This window comes from Schistocerca serialis, chromosome 5 (genome assembly GCF_023864345.2).
Source record: "Schistocerca serialis cubense isolate TAMUIC-IGC-003099 chromosome 5, iqSchSeri2.2, whole genome shotgun sequence".
NCBI lineage: Eukaryota > Metazoa > Arthropoda > Insecta > Orthoptera > Acrididae > Schistocerca > Schistocerca serialis.
This window is the reverse complement of record NC_064642.1, coordinates 763,873,342-763,895,928: the sequence shown is the minus strand read 5'-3', so window position 1 is coordinate 763,895,928 and position 22,587 is coordinate 763,873,342. Positions and strand designations below refer to the sequence as shown.

General features: G+C 42.3%; 1 protein-coding gene across 1 annotated transcript in view; it reads left to right on the top strand.

Moving 5' to 3' along the window:
* The window catches only part of LOC126482216 (tubulin alpha-8 chain-like), a 137,759-nt gene that overhangs the window by 93,250 nt on the left and 21,922 nt on the right, over positions 1-22,587 (top strand). The window contains exons 3-4 of the mRNA XM_050106194.1: positions 8,053-8,354; positions 14,231-14,758. Coding sequence (XP_049962151.1) covers positions 8,053-8,354; positions 14,231-14,758 — 830 coding nt within the window. The remainder of the gene's footprint in view (positions 1-8,052; positions 8,355-14,230; positions 14,759-22,587) is intronic.

Sequence of the window (22,587 nt, the reverse complement as noted above, 5' to 3'; positions counted from 1 at the left end):
GTTTTCTCTTATGCTAGTCTGCTTCTTATTTCCTTATGTCCTTATTTCTTCTGACGTAGCTATTTTGCTTCCAAAGTAGTACATTATCCCCAATTTTGATGTTAAATTTGTCGTTAAGCTCATTCCTGCAGCTCCCCAATATTTTCGTCTTCCTTCGGTTTATCTTTGATTCATATTCTTTTCTCAGTTTCTCCATTTCAAAAAGTCCTGTAATTCATTTCTTCTCTTTCACTGAGGATAGCAAAGTCATCAGCGAATCGTAACAATGATATTCTTTCATCTTGATTTTTAGTCGCAACTCTCTTTTAGTCACTCGTTGTTTCTTCTATATACAGTCTGAACAGATGAGGAAATAGACGGCACCGTTACCTTGCGCCCTTTTTAATCTGAGCACTTCTCTCTAGGTCTTCCAATCTTATTGTTCCGTCTTGGTTTTCGGACAAACTGTGATAAGGGACAGTCAAATGAAAACGAGAGAATGGGGACAAAAGTAAGTAAACTGTTTATTATTTCAAAAGTAATCGCCATAATTGTTAATATATTTATCCCACTGGGGACAAGCTGGTCAGTGCCTCAATGGTAAAATGTCTGCGATTGCCTACGAAACCATCATTGTACCCAGACGTGCATCACGAATGTCTTTCTTCAGGGCTCCAAAATTATAGAAATCGGATGGGGAAGGATCGGGACGTATTCAGGCTTCCCAGCGAAACGTCTGCAGCGTACTCGCAACAGCCTTGGCAACATGTGTGAAGAAGCTTCGTTTTCACTTTGCCGCCACTGATATAACTTCTCTCTCTCGTCTTGTTCCAGTATCCATTGTCGAATGCTTCTTTTTAGGTCGACAAACCCTATAAAAGAGGTCTTCGTGTTTCAGTTATGTATTGTTTCCACTGTCAAAAGTAGAACCAGGACTGTCTCTGACGTGTCTTCATCTTTTATAAAGCTAAAGTGATCTTCATCTAACAAGATGCATGAGCTGCCAAGCTGATTGCGCGATAATTCTCACATTTATCAAACCTTGCTGTATTTGACATTTTGTGGATGATATTATTCCGAAAATCCAATGGCATTTATCCAGTCTCATGGATTCTACGCATTAAGTTGAAAAATCGTTTGGTTATCACTTTCCTCAGTCATTTTACAAATTCTGCTGGGACGTTATCTATCCCTTCTGCAAGGATATACCATCTCCAATGCCCAGTTCAGTATTCTAAATGCGTTATTTCGATCTCTATCTAACATACTGCATTGGTGGGTGTCTTCTGTATCCCTTGGAGTTTTGACAGGTCATACCTTGGACGAACCATCAAGACTGTGGAAGACTGGCGTTTTTTTTTCGGGGGGGGGAGGTCATCAGTCTTCTGACTGATCTGATGTGGCCCACCACAAATTTCTCTCCTGTGCCAACCTCATCATCTCAGAGCAGAACTTGCAACCTACGTCCTCAATTATTTGCTAGATGTATTCCAGTCTGTTTTCCTCTACAGTTTTTGTCCTCTACAGCTCCCTCTAGTACCACGGAAGTCATTCCCTCATGTCTTAACAGATGTCCTATCATCCTGTCCTTTCTCCTTGTCAGTGTTTTGCACATATTCCTTTCCTTTCCGATTCTGCGCAGAACCTCCTCATTCCTTACCTTATCAGTGCACCTAATTTTCAACATTCGTCTGTAGCACCACATCTCAAACACTTCGATTCTTTTCAGTTCCGGTTTTCCCACAGTCCATGTTTCACTTCCATACAATGCTGTACTCCAGACGTACATTCTCAGAAATTTCTTCCTCTTGACGAGGAATGCCCTTTTCGCCATTGCTGGTCTGCTTTTGATGTCCTCTTTGCTCCGTCCGTCATTGGTAATTTTACAGCTTAGGTAGCAGAATTTCTTAACTTCATCTACTTTGTGTCATTAATCCTGATGTTAAGTTTTCTCGCCGTTGTCATTTCTGCTACTTTCGTCTTTCTTCGATTTACTCTCAACCATATTCTGTACTCATTAGATTGTTCATTCCATTCAACAGATCACGTAATTCTGCTTCACTTTCACTCAGGATAGCAATCTCATCAGCGAATCGTATCATTGATATCCTTTCACCTTTCCACTCCTGAACCTTTCTTTTATTTCTATCATTGCTTCTTGGATGTACAGATTGAACGTAGGGGCGAAAGACTACATCCCTGTCTTACACCCTTTTTAATCCGAGCATTCCTTTCTTGCCCCTCCACTCTTATTATTCCGTCTTGGTTCCTGTACATATTGTATATTACCTTTCTCTCCCTAGAGCTTACCCCTATTTTTCTCAGAATTTCGAACATCTTGCTCCATTTTACACTGTCGAAAGCTTTTTCCACGTCGACAAATCCTATGAACGTGTCTTGATTTTTCTGTAGTCTTGCTTCCGTTATCAACTGCAACGTCAGAGTTGCCTCTCTGGTGCCTTTACCTTTCCTAAACCCAAACTAATCGTCATTTAGCACATCCTCAGTTTTCTTTTCCATTCTTCTGGATATGATTGTCAGCAACTTGGATGCATGAGCTATTAAGCTGATTGCGCGATAATTCTCGCACTTTTCAGCTCTTTTGCAGTCTTCGGAATTGTGTGGATGATATTTTTCCGAAAGTCAGATGGTATATCGCCAGACTCATACATTCCACGCACCAACGTGAATAGTTGTTTTGTTGCCACTTCCCCAATGATTTTAGAAATTCTGATGGATTGTTATCTATCCCTTCTGCCTTATTTGATCTTAAGTCCTCCAAAGCTCTTTTAAATTCTGATTCTAATACTGGATCCCCTGTCTCTTCTAAATCGACTCCTGTTTCTTCTTCTATCACATCAGACAAATCTTCCCCATCGTAGAGGCTTTCAGTGTGTTCTTTTCACCTATCTCCTATCTGCTCTCTCATCTGCATTTAACAGCGGAATTCCCGTTGGACTCGTAATGTTACCACCCTTACTTTTAATGTCACTGAAAGTGTTTTTGATTTTCCTGTATGCTGAGTCTGTCCTTCCGACAATCATTTATTTTTCGATTTCTTCATTTTTTCATACCGCCATTTCGTTTTAGCTTCCCTGCACTTCCCATTTATTTCATTCCTCAGCGACTTGTATTTCTGTATTCTTTGAGTTCCCCAGAACGTTTTTGTTCTTGCTCCTTTCATCGATCAACTGAAGTATTTCTTCTGTTACCCATGGTTTCTTTACAGTTATCTTCTTTTTACCTATTTTTTTTCTTTCCAACTTCTGTGATGGCTCTTTTTGGAAATGTCAATTCCTCTTCAACTGTATTGCCTAATGAGTTATTCCTTATTACTGTAACTAAAGCCTTAGAGAACTTCAAGCGTATCTCGTCATTCCTTAGTACACCCAAATCCCACTTAACTGCGTATTGATTCTTCCTTATTAATGTCTTAAACTTCAGCCTACTCTTCATCACTACTATATTGTGACCTGCTCCTGGGTACGCTTTACAATCCAGTATCTGATTTCGGAATCTGTCTGACCATGATGTAATCTGATTGAAATCTTCTCGTGTCACCCTGCCTTTTCCAAGTATACCTCCAACTCTTGCAATTCTTGAACAGAGTAGTCGCTATTACTAGCTGAAATTTATTACAGAACTCAATTAGTCCTTCTCTTCTCTCATCCCTTTTCCCAAGCTTATATTCTCCTGAAACCTTTTCTTCTACTCCTTCCCCTAAAAATACATGCCAGTCCCTCATGACTACTAGATTTTCATCTCCCTTTACGCACTGTATTACCCTTTCAATATCCTCATATGCTTTCTCTACAGATGTACCGAGCGTAAATGTCACATAAGCTTACTACAGCCGATCAAATTTGCTATTGTATGACATTGCCTTGGCACTGATCATCCTATGGAATATAACAACACGGAGATACTGTTTTTTTTTTCCTTTATTGATTTTCAATTCCTGCCCGAAGGGGGCTGGGCTGGCAGCAGCTTAGTACGCTGCTCTACAGCCAACAGGCTTTTATTTTAAAAAATGGAAGAAGAAAAGAAACAAGAAAAACAGGAGATAAAACGGTGTCATAAAGTGTAAAATGGCGGAAAAATGCGGAAAGTTAAAACAGAAAGCAAAAGGGGTTGGCAATGTTAATAAAAGACACAGGAATCAGACAAGTAACATAGTACACACACAATTAAAAAACACGGCGACAGTCTGGTTTCTGTTCGCAAGAGATAAAAAGCACACCCAGCGACAGTATGATGGCCGTTCGCAACACTTCCCAAAAAAAAAAACACATCACGAAACACTCACTGTAAAACACTGCACGAAAAGGGCGGCACAAAGATGACACTCCCAAGCCAAAGTCGGATGGGGGGGGGGGGGCGGAGGGGGACCTGGAGGAGGGGGAAGAACAAGGAGGGAGGAAGGAAAAAAAACGAAAAGGGAGGGAACCAAGGAGGGAGAGAATAAAGGGGGGGGAGGGTCAGGGCAGACGCGAGAGGGAATGAGAGGAGGCAGAGGAGGGAAATGCAAAAAGACTCAGGGGAGAGAAGGGGGCAGAGAGAGGGGAGGTGCGGAAAAAAGAGGATGGAAGTGGGGGAGAGGGAGCCCTGGAAAAGGACAGAGGAAAGGAGGGGGAGTGAGGATCAGAGTTGATAGAAGGGATAAATGGAGGGAGAGAGGGCATCATCCGGGAGGTGGAGTTGATGGAAGCCACCTTGGGAAAGGAGATGTAGGGTGTAGAGATGGAGGGTAGGGGGGACACAACGGTGAAGACGTGGCAGGAGGTGGGGATCGGAGAGGAGAGGAGCAACCAGGGGGTGAGGGGGTTCAAGACGGCGGGAGGTGTAGAGGATGCGGATATGTTCGAGGAATAGGAGCAGATGGGGGAAAGGAATGAGATCATAGAGGATCCGCGTGGGGGACGGGAGGCGTATACAGAAGGCGAGGCGGAGTGCATGACGCTCAAGGATCTGGAGGGACTTATAGAATTTGGGGGGGGGGGGGCGAGATACTGGTAAGCACTTCCAGATATTGGGATAGTGTTAGTAAGGAAACAGTTGAGATTAAATTAGCGAGTGGCCTTACAAATAGAGGTGGAGGTTTTTGCCTAAATTCTGTTGAGACATCTGCTCTCACTGATCAAATAATAGAGGGACACTGTTAATGCTACCAAACCGAATGGTAATTAATATGTTATCGATAATCCCTGCGCTGGTCATCTTTGGTTGTGTGGTGGCGCTAGTGTTTACAGTCTGTGTGCGCGTGCGTGTTTGTTGTTTTTATGCACATTCCCCACATATCGAGGTTTTAAATATCTCTGCTGATCTATTCTGATCTGATCTGATTCCCCACATATCGAGGTTTTAAATCTCTTTGCTGATCTATCTCGTTGCATTTGCGCCTTGGAAATGGCAGGCTGTGCAGCTGTCGAAAAATCGGTGGATGTCGACGACATCACCCGATCTCATTCCCATAGATTGTTTGAACATCGTAAATTACGATTGCAGTGGCACAGGATGAAAGAGACTGGACAATAGATCAATGGAAATGTGTCGCCTGGTCGGACGAATCACGTCTCTTGTTTCACCAGGTCGATGGTCGCGTCCAAACACTCCGTCTCCCAGGCCATCGACGCACCCCGGTGAGGACAGTATAATACTATGGAGGACTTTCACCTGGTCTTCCATAGGACATGTGAACCATTCCATACAACCCTTTCTTCTACTTTCTTTCCCTTTTTGCAGTTATTTCTTCAGTTTTGGACGCCTTCTTGACAATTTTATTTTGTTTATTATTATTATTATTATTGTGTTTCGCTTATGGGTCAGCTAGGAATTATTGTAAGATGCATTTATCACTCTGATATTTGATCATTATTCTTTTAACTCTGCTTCTTTTTGTCTACATGCTATGCCTAAAGTAGTTCATTTGCCCATTTTCCACAAGTTGGTCATTTCACATACCAATGTACCGTGACAGCTGTGGACTACATGAACATTATTGCTGACCACTTGCGCCTCTTCATACTCCATGTCTCCCCCGACGGCACTGTTCGTATCACAAGGCCACAATCGTGCTACAGTGGTTTGAGGAGCATGAGAGCGTGATACTGAACTCACGGTGATGTTTTGACCACCAAATTTGCCTGATCTGCACGTGATGGATACATGTTGGACGATATCAGATGCCGGCTTAGTGCTCACACATCAGCGGCATGTAATTTACGGGAACTGTACGACCTATGCATAGACATCGGGTGCAACATATCTCCGGAAGCCTTTCAGGGACATGTCGAACCCACGTAACCCAGGATCGCTGCTGGGTTGCGCTCCAAAGGTGGGTCAAAAAGCTATTAGTCATGTAATCATAATGTTTTGGTGTTCTCTCACTCCCTCTCTCTCTCGTTCTCTCTTCCTCTCTCCCCTTATTTTTCTCTCTCTCTCTCTCTCCCTCTCTCTCTCTGTGTGTGTGTGTGTGTGTGTGTGTGTGTGTGTGTGTGTGTGTGTCGACCTTAGTCGTAGTGTAATTTGCGTAATATTCCGTTTTCGATCTTCATATTAAGAAGCTGGCTGAATAAATATCTGGGGCCAAATGAAAAAATAAAAAAAATATTATCCCCCGCCCCTTCCTCGACCCATAACACACTACTGGCCATTAAAATTGCTACACCAAGAAGAAATGCAGATGATAAACGGGTATTCATTGGACAAATATAGTATACTATAACTGACATATGATTACATTTTCACGCAATTTGGGTGCATAGATCCTGACAAATCAGTACCCAGAACAACCACCTCCGGCCGTAAGAATGGCCTTGATACGCCTGGGCATTTAGTCAAACAGAGCTGGGATGGCAGCTTCAACACGATACCACAGTTCATCAAGAGTAGTGACTGGCGTATTGTGACGACCCAGTTGCTCGGCCACCATAGACCAGACGTTTTCAATTGGTGAGAGATCTGGAGAATGTGCTGGCCAGGGCAGCAATCGAACATTTTCTGTATCCAGAAAGGCCCGTACAGGACCTGCAACATGCGGTCGTGCATTATCCTGCTGAAATATAGGGTTTCGCAAGGATCGAATGAAGGGTAGAGGCACGGGTCGTAACACATCTGAAATGTAATGCCCACAGTTCAAAGTGCCGTCAATGCGAACAAGAGGTGACCGAGACGTGTAACCAATGGGACCCCATACCATCACGCCAGGTGATACGCAGGAATAGCGATGACGAATACACGCTTCCAATGTGCGTTCTCTTCTATGTCGCGATCATCATGATGCTGTAAACAGAACCTGGATTCATCCGAAAAAATGACGTTCTGCCATTCGTGCACCCAGGTTCGTCGTTGAGTATACCATCGAAGGCGCTCCTGTCTGTGATGCAGTGTCAAGGGTAACCGCAGCCATGGTCTCCGAGCTGATAGTCCATGCTGCTGCAAACGTCGTCGAACTGTTCGTGCAGATGGTTGTTGTCTTGCAAAAGTCCCCATCTGTTAATTCACGGATCGAGACGTGGCTGTACGATCCATTACAGCCATGCGGATAAGATGCCTGTCATCTCGACTGCTAGTGATACGAGGCCGTTGGGATCCAGCACGGCGTTCAGTATTACCCTCCTGAACCCACCGATTCCATATTCTGCTAACAGTCATTGGATCTCGACCAACGCGAGCAGCAATGTCGCGATACGATAAACCGCAATCGCGGTAGGCTACAATCCGACCTTTATCAAAGTCGGAAACGTGACGGTACGCATTTCTCTTCCTTACACGAGGCATCACAACAACTTATCACCAGGCAACGCCGGTCAACTGCTCTTTGTGTATTAGAAATCGGTTGGAAAGTTTCCTCATGTCAGCACGTCGTAGGTGTCGCCACTGGCGCCAGTCTTGTGTGACTGCTCTGAAAAGCTAATCATTTGCATATCACAGCATCCTCTTCCTGTCGGTTAAATTTCGCGTCTGTAGCACGTCGTCTTCGTGGTGTAGCAATTTTAATGGCCAGCAGTGAAATTTGAAAAATGGAGCTAGTTGGACATCTTCTTAGTCGTTTTTGTAATTTAACGTGCGCAGACGAGGTGCGGACGGGCAGCCACCGCGACCTGTACCACCCGCAGTCGCTGGTGGCCGGCAAGGAGGATGCGGCCAACAACTACGCGCGCGGCCGCCACTCGATCGGCGGCGAGATGATCGACACGGTGCTGGACCGCGTGCGCAAGGTGGTCGACGGCTGCGAGAGCCTGCAGGGCTTCCTGCTCTTCCACTCGTTCGGCGGCGGCACCGGCTCCGGCTTCACCTCGCTCGTCATGGAGAAGCTCTCCGAGGAGTTCTCCAAGAAGAGCAAGCTCGAGTTCGCCGTCTACCCGGCGCCACAGGTACGGCTTCCTTCTCCAGCGAGAGCATCTACATCTACATACATACTCCGCAATCCACCATACGGTGCGTGGCGGAGGGTACCTCGTACCACAACTAGCATCTTTTCTCCCTTTTCCACTCCCAAACAGAACGAGGGAAAATGACTGCCTATATGCCTCTGTACCAGCCCTAATCTTTCTTATCTTATCTTTGTGATCTTTCCGCGAAATATAAGTTGGCAGCAGTAAAATTGTACTGCATTCAGCCTCAAATGCTGATTCTCTAAATTTTCTCAGTAGCGAAAAGAACGCCTCCTTTCCCCTAGAGACGCCCACTCGAGTTCCTGAAGCATTTCCGTAACACTCGCGTGATGATCAAACCTAACAGTAACAAATCTAGCTGTCTGCCTCTGAATCCTAAGGGCCGGGGTACGCTCCCCGGCTGGGACGGGTGTTGTCCTAATCATCATCATTTCATCCCCATCGACGCGCCTCTGAATTGCTTCTATGTCCTCCCTCAATCCGACCTGATAGGGATCCCAAACGCTCGAACAGTACTCATGAATAGGTCGCACCAGCGTTCTATAAGCGGTCTCCTTTACAGATGAACCACTTCTTCCCAAAATTCTACCAATGAACCGAAGTCGACCATCCGCCTTCCCCACAACTGCCATTACGTGCTTGTCCCACTTCATATCGCTCTGCAATGTTACGCCCAAATATTTAATCGACGTGACTGTGTCAAGCGCTACACTACTAATGGCGTTTTCAGACATTACGGGATTCTTTTTCCTATTCGTCTGCATTAATTTACATTTATCTATATTTAGAGTTAGCTGCCATGCTTTACACCAATCACAAATCCTGTTCAAGTCATCTTGTGTCCTCCTACAGTCACTCAACGACGACACCTTCCCGTACACCACAGCATCATCAGCAAAAAGCCACACATTGCTATCCACCCTGTCCAAAAGATCGATTATCTAGATAGAAAACAACAGCGGACCTACCACACTTCCCTGGGGCACTCCAGACGATACCCTCACCTCCGATGAACACTCACCATCGAGGACAACGTACTGGGTTCTATTACTTAAGAAGTCAGTGGTGGAATGCGTCTCGTTTACTGATAACACAGCAGTCCGTAGACTATGTGGGAACTCTTGTTCGTATTTAGGTAAGGTAAACCTTTCAGTTTTTTTGTACTTATATTTATTTGATTCGTTATGCATGTTCCAAGCAGTCAACCAGCAGGGATTTGCTATTTAGAAACCCCTCTGTAGCCGAGGTCGCTGAAGTACGCTTGTGCGGCTGTGCTCGACTCAGAGGTAGTTGGTTCGAATCCTAATAGCAGAAAGAATTTTCATCCGCAATATTTGGCCGGCAGCGGGTGGAGAGGCAATGGCAGGAAACCTATCAAAGTCACCAATTAAAGACTGACATGGGAAGTTGTAACACGATCGGCCCCGGCAATCGTCGACAATGTTAACTTTCTCTGAAGGGTTTAGCCTGACCGTGACTGTATATGATGACAAGGAATCAGACTATACTTTCGTAATGGCGAAATAAGCGAAACAGTTACAACAACAAAGCAAACAGGTTTTTAACTGACGTTCTACAAATACGAAAATAAACTATATATATATATGCGGTCGCCAGCCTAATTAGGCAATGCGGTATCAAGTTTTATGGCAAAGTGGAAATAAACCCCTAAGAAAACTAACCTCACTTGATACACTAACTAATCTCTTCTAACGCAGTTACTCTCAATATTATACAGTAACTCTCCCTAGCAAACAACACAACAGTTAACCCTTATGCATAACACAGAATGACCAATAAAGGAAAAGTAGTACACACCGTCTCACAATAACACTTGCTGTTGACAAAAACTACTAAAAATTGTTCAAATGGTTCTGAGCACTATGGGACTTAACATCTGAGGTCATCGGTCCCCTAGAACTTAGAACTACTTAAACCAAACTAACCTAAGGACATCACACACATCCATGCCCGATGCAGGATTCGAACCTGCGAACGCAGCGGTCGCGCAGTTCCAGACTGAAGCGCCTTGAACCGCTCAGCCACACTGGCCGGCACACAAAAACTACTATCTAATGTAATGAACAAATGCAGAAGTGCAGAATATGAACCTACTAAAAAAGTCTACCTGGCAATAGTATGAACTACTATTGTTTTAATTAACTATCACAAAAAATATCATGATTTCAAACAGTACTTATTACTATGGTCTTCAGAAACTTGCACATGAAGTTACTCTATACAGATGGGTAGTATTGTTATTATTTATAAGTTTTGGTGCAGAATAAATGATTGTACTGATTGCTACACTTGCTCAGAAGGAACCTCTACTTTCATTTATCACACAAGTTAAGTAGCTTATAGGGTCCCTTAAACTGGTATGGCTTGAAGAACCATAATCAGTTGTAAATACTAACACACAAAATTAAGAAAATGGCAAATATAACTTCTTGGAGTTGTAAATGTAACCAAATATGGCCAGTTATGATACCAAAGTCGATAGGCCACTTTACATTCCATCCGAGGCTAATTTACATGTTCGCAAGCTCTTCTAGCCTCAATTTATACCTTTACAATAACCACAAGAAGCTGACCAAGGCTGCCGTTGACCACTCAGTATCACAGTCAGAGCTCGATTTGCCACTCATCGCCGGCCAGTGTGACCGAGCGGTTCTAGGCGCTTCAGTCCGGAACCGCGCGACTGCTACGGTCGCAGGTTCGAACCCTGCCTCGGGCATGGGTGTCTGTGATGTCCTTAGATTAGTTAGGTTTAGGAAGTTCTAAGTTCTAGGGGACTGATTACCTCAGACGTTAATTACCATAGTGCTCAGAGCCATTTGAACCATTTGCCACTCACCACAAAGGAATCAAGCGGCTCGCGCGCCAGGTCCACCTCTTCCAGTCCCACCAAATTACTTCTGTAGCGGCAGGGCTTTACTACAGGTTATACATTTAGTTTCGCTACTTATGGAGCAGTAAAATATACAGAGTTTTTACAAATTATTACACACACAGACTATTACATATAAAAACCAAGAGGTACAGTTACAATACAATTTCTTAAAATGCCAAAATAATTAACACAATAACCAAAGATCTTGACTACGCAGATATACTAGTGTACAATGTCAGCAGAGAACTTATACACAAAATACATAAATTATTGGTGTTACAAAGTGCGTGACCTCGAACGCTAAGAACCGCACGAAAATGCGCTTAGAATATAAATCGCTCATCCCAAAAACACTTGTATCAGCCATTTGCATACAAAGTTACGCTTCTTACAATGAGAGACATTTGAATGGTCAGCAATTCAAGGTCTAACAGAGGACCTTTGGTAACACGAAGAAACAAAATATCGATGTAATAGGACCAAAACCACATATTACTACATTTCTCTCTGCTTAAAATAAATACGCTATCTGAACAACCAACTTTTACTCCTGGTTTGATAGTATTGCGCAGCTACTCAATCTCCAAAGTGAAAGTCTGGGATTTCGGTGAAGTGGTCAACGCAAAGTGGAACAGAAAATATGCTGAAGTAACTAAAACTACTTTTTAACATTCAACTTTCGTATTCAACCGGTCCAGTACGAAGCGCCTTACTAATTACATTTTCAAATGATGATATTGGTATGTCAGGGTCATAATGTGCCTTCTGCCAAGCGAATTGTAACGTAAGCTTATACTTTGGTGCAGTTGGTGACGTTGATTGCATAGCACAGAGTGAAGTCTGGTGACGAAATGACGATGGTGCATCTTTATCTGCGGTTTTCCGCATGTAGAGCTCATATTGCCTAAAGAAGTATGCATCAAGAGATTGGAAACATTTTGCTGCCTTCAATTTCCTATTGCATCAATATTTTGTTTCTTCGCATTGCCAAAGTTCCTCTCTTCATCCAAATGTCTCTCGCAGTAACACGCGCAGTTTTACAACAGAATGGCTCATAACACTGTTTTTTGGATGAGTGGTTTATATTCTAAGCGTATTTCGGTGCAGTTTTGAGCGTGTGAGCATCTGACACTGCCACTGTAGATGGTGATTTGTCCGTAGTGTGAGGACATTGTCGGCGTTATTCGAGAGGAGTAGGGTATGTGCCGTCAGCGGTTTTCACCTTCTCCCTTCTCTCATCATCATACAACACAAATATGACACCACACGTATACTCACATCCATTACAGTCAGCATTTTTAACAGATACGGGAATACTCAAGAGACAGCTTTCATACGTGGAAAGGAAAAGGTCCATTGTGCGCAGAGGAAGAAAATCCTTTCCGAGCTGGAGGCTAACTAAACCTTCCCCTAGGGTTTTCACAGTGAAGAATTCCATACAACTCTTTCTTCCACTTTTTGTACCATTTTACAGTTATTTCTTCAGTTTTGGGTACCTTCTTGACACTTTTTATCTCACTGACATTTATTCATTTTCGACTCTACCTCTTTTCGTCAACACGCTATGCCTAATGTAGTTCGTCTGTCCTTTTTGCACATGTTGGCCATTTCACATATTGCATAGCCCTAAAAGTCACACTGGTCCACGCACTTTCTGTCGTATGTTCGTTTCTTCATGATCTTACATGACATTCACGTAAAACGAAAATTTTGTCAAAAATATTAAATATATTCCTCGTTCATCAGGCGCTGTTCATCCGTCTTATGTTATTCTGCTTTTACTATTATTGTCATTATTGATATTATTAACAGACTTTTGCTTATTCAGAATTAAACACGTCATATATTTGATGCTTCTTTTAATTTATTCGTTCTTAAACAGTGATCATCGTCCTATCTTGCCGCCGTGATTTGTTCAATAATAGCAACAAAAGATGACACCACCAAACGTAGAATTTTGAAGATTGGACAGCAGCTCTTTCATCAAGATGTAAATTACATAAAAGCAGAGAAAGCTAAGTAAGTCTTATTGAAGGGTGAATAGGAAACTTACGATTCATGATCGGGGAATAAAAACGTCTGCAGGAAAGAAGTAGAGAACCAACAATGAGTTCCAAGGTCATCAGTCCCCTATAACTTGGAACAACTTAAACCTAACTAACCTAAGGACATCACACACATCCACGCCCGAGACAGGATTCGAACCTGCGACCGTAGCGGTCGCGCGGTTCCAGACTGAAGCGCCAAGAACCGCTCAAGTCTGATTGCACTTACCCAAAAGCAAATCAGTTCTATGTTACAGATTTCCCCTCCAAACATTAGAAATTTGCGTTGTTCTGTGGCAGTTGAGGTTCATGATGTTGTTTGACTTTTGTAAGTGTTGATGGATCTAGAAATCTTGTCATGGGAAAGCTGATTAGACAACTGTGACGATTTGCTGTGGTAACTACGGTACGTCGCATGTAGCGATTACTACCAGTCGCCTTGTAATCATTGTAGTGATCTAGATACATGCAAAAAATTATTCGATTTACTGAAACAGACATACTAATTGCGGTCATATACCTACATGACTCCTAATACAATTCGTAGCAAAGTAGTTCGAATTTCTTTCCAGTATTATAGTGTGTTCAGTTACATCAAGTCTTTTCGCATATTATTGTTCTTTTGTACTTAGACATGTTGTACAGGAAGTACTAAGAAAGTTTTGTTGGTAACCACTGTTAATTATACTATTTCAAACCTATTTCTTCTGTATACAGTTCATCTCTTCATCCTTTGAAACAGCTGATCAAATTATTATTTCCAAACGTTCTGGCCGCTGCCAGCAACTTAAATAACTCATTGTTCAACTCGAAATTTTCGGTTTGGGCTGTCCCACTGGATTTTCAGCATACGTTCACAGTTCATACACTCTTCGCACCGCCTACGCAACCGCGTGCTTAGGACTTCTGTAACACAGGTATCTACGGCGGTGGTGGAGCCGTATAACGCGGTGCTGACGACGCACGGCACCATGGAACACTCGGACTGCGCCTTCATGGTGGACAACGAGGCCATCTACGACATCTGCCGTTCGCGACTGGGCATCGGCAGGCCGCGCTACATCAACCTGAACCGCCTGGTGAGCCAGGTGGTATCCTCCATCACGGCGTCGTTGCGCTTCGACGGTGCCCTCAATGTCGACCTGACCGAGTTCCAGACCAACCTAGTGCCCTTCCCGCGCATTCACTTCCCTCTGGCCGCGTACGCGCCCGTCGTGTCCGCGGACAAGGCCTACCACGAGGGCATGTCCGTCGCGGAGATCACGGCCGCCTGCTTCGAGCCGAGCAACCAGATGGTCAAATGCGACCCGCGGGCAGGCAAGTACATGGCCTGCTGCATGCTGTACCGCGGCGACGTCGTACCCAAGGACGTGAACGCCGCCATCGCCACAATCAAGAACAAGCGCGGCGTCCGCTTCGTCGATTGGTGCCCCACTGGATTCAAGGTAAGCCACCGGTCATGCCAGAATATCTCTTCCTGTACACAGATCTCGCAGGTTATACGCACTATAAATGTATATGTTTTTCGTTCCTCATCATGTGTGAACCAGTTCGCTCGTTTAGTGACTCTAATGTTCAAAAACGTTTGATTTTGTTTTTTTACGTTATTGGCCTCGCGGTACGGTACAGCCACATCAGAATTACGGGGTTGCCTTTACATTGAAGACATTATTCGTTCATTACCACAAATTGATATTTAAAACACAGGTTTCATTGACAGTAACGGTACAGTACCACAATATCACAGTCTTAAGAGAACTTCAAAATGCACCTCATAATTCTTCAGTACCTCAGATTCCACTTCTTTTCACACTGCTTTTTCCAGATGATTCTCTAAAACTTCAGTCTACTCTTCTTTCCTTATCATTACTAAACAGTGTTCTAAGTCTGTATCTGTCCTGGATATGCCATAAATCCAATATCTGATTTTGCAATGTCTCTGACCATGATGTGGTCCAGCTGGAATCTTCCCTTGTCTCCTGGCCTTTTCCACACATCACTCCTTCTCTTGTGATTTTTGAACAGTTGTTCACTATTACTAGCTTAAATTTATTGCAGAACTAAATTAAACTTTCTGCTCCTCATTCCTAGAATTGAGTCAATATTCTCTCATAACTCTTTCTATTCCTCCCTCTACTACAGCATTTCAGGCACCCCACAAGCTTACTAAATCTCATCTCCCTTTTGCATTCAGAAGTCCACCTCCATAGCTGTGTGGTCAGTGAACATGGCTGCCATGTGAGAGACCCGGGTTCGATTCCCAGTACTGGCAAGGGGGGTTGGGGTTGTTTTGGGGGAGGAGACCAGACAGCAAGGTCATCGGTCTCATCGGATTAGGGAAGGATGTTGGCCATGCCCTTTCAAAGGAACCATTCCGGCATTTGCCTGGAGCGATCTAGGTAAATCGTGGAAAACCTAAATCAGGATGGCCGGATGTGGGTTTGAACCCTCGTCCTCTTGAATGCGAGTCCAGTGTGCTAACCACTGCGCCACCTCGCTCGGTGTACTGGCAAGGATTTCTCCTTGGTGGGAGGAATGGTATGGGGTGCAATGAACCTTGTGATGTCAATTGAAGAGCTACTTGAATGAGAAGTAGTGGCTCCACAGTACGGAAAGTCAACAAAATGAACAAGGGGGTGGTGTGCTTGACCCTCTATACTATGGCATCTCTTGGGACTTCAGGGCCTACACGAGTAGCTTGTTTACATAAAGAATTACACATTCAATATACTCACATACTTTCATCTTCTGCTTGCACTACCAGCATGTCTTCTTGAACTGTCATTGTTGGTGTTGGTTTGATGTTGAGTCTTTTGAGAATAATTTTACCTCTAAACTGTTCACAACAACTTATTCTGTCCTATGCCTGTTACACCATTTTTGTCAGACCATAAATTCTTATCTTCTTTTCACTGACACACTATATATCTAACTGTGCCTTTTATTTTCCTTTTCAGATTTTCTAGCTTTCGTACCACATACAGACTTCTGACATTCGACATTCCTACTCAAAGGAGCTACCTTTTCATTCGTTATTTAGCCTTTTTCTCATTGTTACCATCCCCTTGGCAGTGTTCTCCTGCATATCTAAATAGGGGACTAATCCTGAATCTTTTGCCAATGGAGATATATTGTGACACTCTTCTACATCTATGTCTGCATCAATATTCCACAATCCATCTCACGGCATGTGGTGGAGGGTACCCCATACCACTATTAGTCCTTTCTTATTCTGTTCCACTTGCAAATAGAACGAAGGAAAAATGACTGTCTATATCACTCCATATGAGCCCTAATTTCCCATAGCTTATATTTGTGGTAATTATGCAGAATATATGTCTGAGGCAACAGAATCATTCTGCTGTCAGCGTCAAATGACAGTTCTCTAAATTTTCTCAATAGTGTTTCTTGAAAAGAATGTTGCCTTCCCTCCAGGGATTCCCTTTGAGTTCCAAAGCATCTCCGTAACACTTGCACATTGTTCGAACCTACCACTAACAAATCTAGCAGATTGCCTCTGAATTGCTTGGACATCTTCCTTCAATCTGACCTGGTACTGGCCCCAAGCACTCTAGCACTATGCAAGAATGGGTTGCCCTAGTGTCCTATATATGGTCTCCTTTGCAGATGAACCACACTCTCCTAGAATTTTTGCAATAAACCAAAGTCATCCATTCAACTTTCCTACTACAATCCTCACATGCTCATTCCATTTCATATTCCTTTGTAACATTATGCCCACGTAGTTCACCGATGTGACTGTGTCAAGCAGGACACTACTAATGCTGTATCCGAACATTACAGCTCTGGTTTTCCTACTCATCCACATTAACTTACATTTTTCTACATTTAGAGCTCACTGCCATTTATCATACCAACTAGAAATTTTGTCTAAATCATCTTGTATTCTTCGACAATTATTCAATGATGACAACTTACTGTACACTGCACACCACAGCATCATCAGCAAACAACTGCAGATTGCTGCCCACCTTGACCACAAAAACATTTATTTATACAGACACTACACCTGGTGATATCCTTGTCTCTGATTAACATTTGCTGTCAAGGACAACATACTGGGTCTATAACTTAAGAAGTCTTTGAGCCACTCACATATCTGCAAACCTATTCCATATGCTTGTACCTTCTTTAACAGCCCATAATGCAGCACCATGTCAAAAATTTTCTGGAAATCTAGAAATATGGAATCTGTCTGTTGTCCTTCATCCATAGTTTGCAATATATCATGTGAGAAAAGGATAAAGTTGAGTTTTGCATGTCTGATGCTCCTGAAAGCATAATGATTCGTGGACATAAGCTTCTCAGTCTCAAGAAAATTTATTTTATTTCAACATAAAATATGTTCAAGGGTTCTGCAGTAAACCAATGTTAGGGATATTGGTCTGTAATTTTGGTACTCTGTTCTTTTAGCTTTCTTATACAAAGGAGTCACTTGTGCTTTTGTCCATTCACTTGGGACTTTGCACTGGGCAAGGTGTTCGCAGTAAAAGAAAGCTAAGTAAGGGGCCAATGCCATGGAGTACTCTATGAAAAACTGAAAAAAACCAAATTGGGATTCCACCTGGATCTGATGACTTATTTGGTTTCAAGTCCTTCAGTTGTTTCTCTATGCTAGGGATGCTTATTACTATGTTGTCCATACGAGAATCTGTCCAATGGCAGCTTCTAAACCTCATTATTAAATCATGGTGGGTCTTTTCCATCCTCCACTTACTAGGCACATAATTACAATCTTCTTAAACTTTTCCCATAATTCCTCTCTGTTCATTTTACTGCAACTAAGTGATGTCAGTTCACTATCTAAGTAAGATGCTAACAACTGCTTATCTGCTCTTTCTAGTAGAAATACTCTTCTAGCCTTCTTGACTGATTTAATAACTTTGGTAACCATAGTTGCTATAATGACATCATGATCGCTAATCCCTGTTTCTATACTGATGTTGTCGATAATCTCCAGCCCATTTGTTGCTGCAAGATCTACGAGATTTCGATTACATATGGACTGCTGAACTAGCTGCTCCAGACAGTTTCCAGGAAATATGTTCAAAAGTACTTCGGATGACTGTCTGTCTCTACCCGCTGCAATGAATCCATAGACATCCCAGTCTATACACAGACCACATTTCCTGTGGATACATATTGAGTATCTTTAGTGCAATGGTTTCCATAACCTTCTGCATCCTCACGCTGTTGATCATTGCTGTTTCTTCCACCTTTCATGGGCAGTTCCCCACCCTAGGTGCAAGAGGGTGCCCTGACCATCTGTCTGCTCTTGTCCTGTTTGACATGGCTGTTGGCAGAATGATGATGACTCTCTATACTGGAAATCTTCATTGCTATTGCTGTTGATTTTTATTCAAAATTTAAGCAGTGGCTGGGATAGAATATGGGACTCAGGGTGCTTCAATTACTAGTCAGCGAAACTGCACCTAGATGTCCACTAAGAAAAAAAATTTCCTGGCTGTCAATGAGAATGATGGAAAGAAACAACACTCCCCCATACGTACACACTCATATACCTCTAGTTATCAGACCTATGCTCACGGTTGTAGTGTTAAGTGAAAACTGATAGTGGTGAGGGCTCACTTCTATTTTATATTGTGTAAATTATGGCATTGTCGAAGTTGTGAGGGTTTTTTGCTATTATAGTTTTTAAATAAATTTTGTACCACATGTTCTTCAAATTTTCATGTGATTGCTTTCCAAATGCTATATTTCTATAAATTGCAATTTTATGGATGTTATAGTAGAGTGACATACTAAATACTGATGTAAACAAATTATGATTAAAATTTTTTTATTATTTTAGTAAAACATTATTATTATTATTAAAATTAAAGAACTCTGTGGCATGTTATAAGTGTGGGTGACCACAAGTAATATATCCAGGAAGAGGGAAGGGGAGTGGCAGACAGTAACAAGCTTTGACCCCCAAGAATGTAACCCTGGATCGACCCCTGAATAACAAGTAGGCAGTGAAGTATAGAATGTCCACACCTCATCACAGAATGAAGCAGGATCAGCAACATCCACCTTACTGCAGATGCATGCCAGTAGGGGCAGTAATATGTTATACAGGACATTCATCTTGGCTTCCATATAACCTTTAGTAGTAATGGGAGGTAACATGACATCTGTGAATTATGTGAACATTATCATAGGCCACTTGCATCACTTCACGTCTTGCCCAGTGATGATGGCATCTGTCACAAGGACAGAATCATGCTACAGTGGTTTGAGCAGCATGATAGTAAACTTAATTTGATATCTTGGGAACCGGCTTTGCCTAATCTGCACTAATGGAACACTTCTGGGCTGGTATCCCTGCCCACAAATCACACTGATCAGCACAGCTGAGTGTCAGCCAGGGGCCCTGGGTTTGATTCCTGACTGGGTCAGAGATTTTCTCCACTCGGGAACTGGGTGCTGTGTTGTCCTTATCATCAATTTTTCATCTAAAATGCGCAGATCACTGAAGTGGTGTTAAATAAAAAGACTTGGACTAGGCGACCAACCAACCCCAGATGGGGTCTCCCAGCCAGTAATGCCATACAATCATTTCACTTCATTTGAATTCTAAAGATGGACCAACACATTTGTAGTGATTTGGCTCATCATTGTGAATGTTGCGATAGTGGATATCACAGCAGGCAATTCAGTTGATGTGGAATGGACACCACTAAAAAGATATTAGAAGTTGGGCAGAGAAGAATAAGTACAAGGAGGGTAACTGTATAGAGAACCTTGTGTAATAGAAATGTTTCAATTGATTGATGAATGAAGTAATAACAAAAATATTCAGAGAAAGACAGACACTTAGGATTGAGGTAAATAGGAAATAAAGAGAATCAAAGGGGAAAAGACAGCAGGAAAAATGTGAAGAAATTGAAACAGAAATGGATTGGAAAGGCTGTTTCAGCATTTACGTAAGAAAAAAAACAACCATCAGTGAAACTAAAATCAGAGCCAAAAAAAGCAGACAGGTAGAAAAAAGTACATTGAGGTCCTCTATGAGGTGAAGGAACTGTCTGATGAACGGATAGAAGAAAAAATATTGAGTCAACATGGAAGACATACAGCATCCAGCATCAGAGTCAAATTTTGACACAGTTTTTGAAAAGTTTCAATCAAAAAAGTCAGAAGGCTTGGGTAATATTACTCTGGAATTTCTAAAACACAGGGGAAAGTTGCAACCAGATGACTACTCAAGCTGATTTCTACAGTAAATGAGTCTGGAGACTTACCACGAAAGCTTCAGAAAAATATCCACACACTCCTGAAGATAACAAGGGAGTCATGATTTCCCACATAATCAGCTTAACAGATCATGCATCAAAGTTGTTGAGAAGAATAATACACAGAAGAGTGGGAACATACTGCTCAATGTTGATCAATCCGTATTTAGGAAAGTTAAAGACAAAAGACATGTAGTTCTGCCATTGTGCTTATAATAAAAGCAAGCCTTCAGAAAAATCATGGCACATTCATAGGATTAGTGGTCTCACAACAAGTGTTCAATAATGTAAAATGGTTCGATATTCAAAATTCTGAGAATAGTAGGTGTGAGCTATAGTAAACAACACATAAAATACAATGTGTACAAGAACCAAGAGAGAAAAATAAGAATAGAAGGTCAAGAACACTGTCAATATGTACATCAAAGAAGCAATAATGGAAATGAAAGAAGGATATATAGTAGGAACATATTTCAGAGTGAAAAGATATCAGTGATAACATTTGTGACAACACTGCTATCTTCAGTGAAAGTGAAATTAAGGAATGAACATTGTAATGAGCACAAACAGTGGATTGAAAGTAAACTGAAATAAGACAAAAATAATAAGAAGTACTGAAACTAAGATGGCAATAAATGTAACCTTAAAATTGTGAATCATGAAGTAAATGAACTGAAGCAATTCTGCTGCCTTGTTAAAAAAAAAGAAAAGAAAACGAAAATCGATCTTAATTTCAGGAAGAAATTTCTGAGAACCTACATTGGCAGCATAGTGTGTACAGAAGTGTATCATCAACTGTGAGAAAACTGGAGAAGAAGAGAATCAAAGCATTTGGGATGTCGTTCCTTAGAAAGATATTGGTAATTATGTGCACTGATAAGACAAAGAATGAAGAGGCTCTCCACAGAATTGTTGAAGAAAGGAACATGTAGAAGAAACTGACAAGAAGAAGGAACAGAATGATGGGAATGTGTTAAGGCATCAAGGAATAACTTTCATGGCGAGGCCCTGTGTGGGGTAAAAACTGGAGGGAATGTCAGAGACTGGAAAATATACGACAAATAATTCATGTTGGATTCAATTGCTTCTCTGAGATGAAGAGGCTGGCATATGAGAATAATTTTTGGTGTGTCCCATCAAGTGAGGAAGACTAGTAACAAAAAGCTGGAGGACCTTTCCTTTCCGTCTACCCTCACTTCCTGTGGTTTATTGGTTCACCTATGGATTTACGAACCATGGCAGATTTTTTGTTGGTAGCAGACAGTCACCCTGGGAATATGCACCTTACCTAACTAGAACGTTACCCATACATGTGGGCAGGCCCTTACATGAGCAGCTGAAAAATGTCCTGTTAAATGTAATTTTTAATTTATATAATTCCTTATTTTCAAGACACTTACTTTTCAAGATACTTTATTCTCCAAAAGCTATTCATGAATTTGGAACTTGAAAAAATATAAAAACTTCTACTGCCCTATGTCAATGTTGATTACCGGTATATCAGTGGAGTTATTGGTTTGTAGCCCATGTCACCATTAGAATGATATCCCATACATCTCTGCCCTGCACTTACCATGAACATGTACATATCACCACCAGACTTCATTCAGTGTTGCAGTGGCCATTGGTTATAATGCGCGCACACACACACACACACACACACACACACACACACACACACACACACACACACACACACTGATTAGCTATATTTTAATGTCAGTTTACAACAGGAATTCATCCCTGTATGTATATATTGCATTATTGGCTGGGAGGTTCCATCTGGGCTGGGAGGGTCTATCTGGTATTGTCCAGCCACCTGATGCATGTCTTTTATTTGATGCCACATGGGCAGATTGCACATTGATGAAGATAAAAATGCAAATGTTGTGTGACTAGGGCCTCCTGTCAAGTAGACCGTTCGCTGGGTGCAAGTCTTTCGATTTGACACCACTTCGGCAACTTGTGCGTCAATGGGGATGAAATGATGATGATTGGGACAACACAACACCCAG